Consider the following 2,533-nt stretch of genomic DNA (forward strand, 5'->3'; position numbering starts at 1 on the left):
GGGGGGGGGTGGGGGGGGGGCGGCGGCCGTAGGTGATGGTCAGCGGGACGTGAGCAGCGGCAAGGCAGGGGCCAGCCGGAAGGGGGGAAGGGGGGCGCGACCACAGGTGAGTGGCGCCGGCGGGACAGGAGAAGCCGCAAGGCAGGGGCGGACGGGTAGGGGGGAGGAGGTCTTGGGGTAGGGAGAAGCCGGCAGGACACGGGCAGCCGCCGAGCATCGGGCGGAGGGGAGGCCTGGTGGAGAACCAAGCGCCAGGGGCGCCGGGTGCGGCGCAGCAGAGCGAGGCGCGGCTCTGGGGTTTGAGGGGGCTGTCCAGTGCAGAGGGGACAGGGGTGTTGCAGGCCGAATGCAGAGCGCGGGCAGCAATCATGTCGTGAGCCGCCCCCGCCCAGACGGCCGACAGAGACCAGCGGCGCACGCCAGCACGCACGGCCGCCGGCCAGGCACGGGGTGTTCCCCACGCGGGTGTGGGCGGGCCCCGTTCCCACACCAACGCGTCTCGACGCGCGCCCTGTGCCGCCTGACCCAGCCCCCGCACCTGCACTCCCAGCAGGATTTGCTTCACTGTGATGGACGGCTTCCAGCCCTCGTCCTGAGGAAATTGCAAGCAAACAAGACGGCACGCCAGCGGCAGCGTGAGCACGTCCGAGCGGGGGTTTCTAACCCTGGCGCGCGCGATCAGCAGTCTCGGCCGAGGCGGCGGTGCAGTGGTGCGACGATCAGTCACACCGCCGCGGGCCGACCGCGCAGGGGCGGCGACGCCGCGAGGCGGCATCCTGCTCTATCTGAGGGGTTACGGCGCACCTCATTAAGGATGCTGAGGCAGACGGTGCCGGACGGGTAGATATTGGGGTGGAAGAAGGCCGCCGGGAACTTGCACTGGCGGGGCGGAGGGGAGGGGGGGCCGGGGCGCGGCACGTGGGGTGCCGGGAAAAGCGGGGCCGGCCGGGAAACGCTCAGGGTGCTCCGGGTCGGCGGCCGTGGCTGTCGCACACAGCTGGGGCGCGCCTGGGCCGCACGTCGGTGCAAACCCCACCATGCATCGCGCGCATACACACAAACACACACACACACACACACACACACATGCAGCATGATCTCTGGCACATGCGCACAACACACACACGCCCGAACAGACACACAAACACACACACACGTGTCCGCCCACGCGCATGCACCTGCGCACGTCCTCACCTTTGGCGGCTTGCTGGGGTAGTCATCAGTAAACTCCATTGACAGAGGGTAGAAGCCGCCCTCCCAGTCAGTGCCGGGCTTGCCAGGAATGAAGCAGTTCCACTTCATCAGGTTGGTGCTCCTTGGAGGTGGTGGTTGGGGTGGCAATGGAGCAGTGACGCCGTGAGCGACGTGCGGTGGTACGGGCCCTCCGCACTCGGGAGAACCGCACGTGTCAGCGCACCGGCCGGGGCAGTGGGCAGGCATGGGTAAGGGGTTGAGGTGGGTGGCAAGCATGGCAGCAGATGCACGCCCAGGGGGCGAGGGCAAGCCAGCATAAAGGGGATGTAGGATGGAGGCAGCTGCAGGGCCGGCTGGCCCCGGCTGCTTTGATCAATTGAACGCAGCCGCACCACGGGGTGACAACCGCCCCTCCTGTAAGCCGTCTGGCGGCATCGGCGGCCACGTGCAGCGCGCTCACCCGTCTGGGAGCGTCTCTGGTCGTGCATGGAAGCCGAAGGGCTTATCCTTGCGCCAGTTCTTGCGCTCCTCCGCCAACCGGGAACGCGCCACCCCCGCCATGGTGCTGCGCTCACTGCTCCTCGCTCAGGCAGGCTCCGGCACTGCCGCAGGCCCTTCAATGGGCTGGCGTCACGCCCAAGATACAAATGCGACGACTGCCGAGGCAGCTGCGCGCAGGCAGCAAGATGGCGCGCTACGTGTGCAAAATCACGATCTACTGCTGGACCAGGTGCTCAGCAAATGCGATTTGTAATATCTTCGAGCGTTTGGTGAGCTATTCGAAGCTTGCGTCAGCGGCTGTCTCAAGTTCGAAGCTTTGTAAAGCGAAAGATCACAGCTGGAGCGGGAGGTGGGTCAAGAAAGCGCAGCGTGAGCGAATGAATTTGCGTCTAGTGTTGGTGTCTACCCGCTGGGCTGGTATGATACCGGTATGTGGCGAACGGACAGGCGGAACAATTGTTGCCTTGCAGCTGCGTCGCACGTGTCACCGTGCACGACATTGACCCATACTTCCTCATCTACCGTACACGCCTGTTGAACCAGAGGCTGCCACGGTCAACATGAACCTCCCAGTCATGCGCCATGCCTGCATGTGCGCGCGTGGCCTTGCTCAATGGCAGCCAAGCGCACAGCGCAAAGAGCTGAGGGCAGGGGCCGACGCTGATTTTGGTCAGGCAAGCGTGACTGCGCATCCCTGTCTATACCTGAGGCATCCAAGCCTGAATTGTTCTGCTAGGAAAACATTTTTGTCGTCTGAGGTTCATTGACAGGCGTTGCTGAGGTCGATCAGTCCCTTGCTGATTGCATCGCCAGCTCTCTCAAGCAGACCCATGATGAA

General features: G+C 64.9%; 1 protein-coding gene across 1 annotated transcript; it reads right to left on the reverse strand.

The window, feature by feature from the left end:
• Nucleotides 1–723: 723 nt before the first annotated feature.
• Nucleotides 724–1,755, reverse strand: MNEG_12321 (Ubiquitin-conjugating enzyme/RWD-like protein; the record flags this gene model as incomplete). Its single annotated transcript, XM_014039207.1, has 3 exons — nt 724–879; nt 1,195–1,315; nt 1,655–1,755. 3 exons carry the CDS (start codon nt 1,753–1,755, stop codon nt 724–726), a joined length of 378 nt encoding a protein of 125 aa, XP_013894661.1.
• Nucleotides 1,756–2,533: the final 778 nt, after the last annotated feature.

Source organism: Monoraphidium neglectum, assembly GCF_000611645.1.
Source record: "Monoraphidium neglectum strain SAG 48.87 unplaced genomic scaffold scaffold03185, whole genome shotgun sequence".
NCBI classification, from domain to species: Eukaryota; Viridiplantae; Chlorophyta; class Chlorophyceae; order Sphaeropleales; family Selenastraceae; genus Monoraphidium; species Monoraphidium neglectum.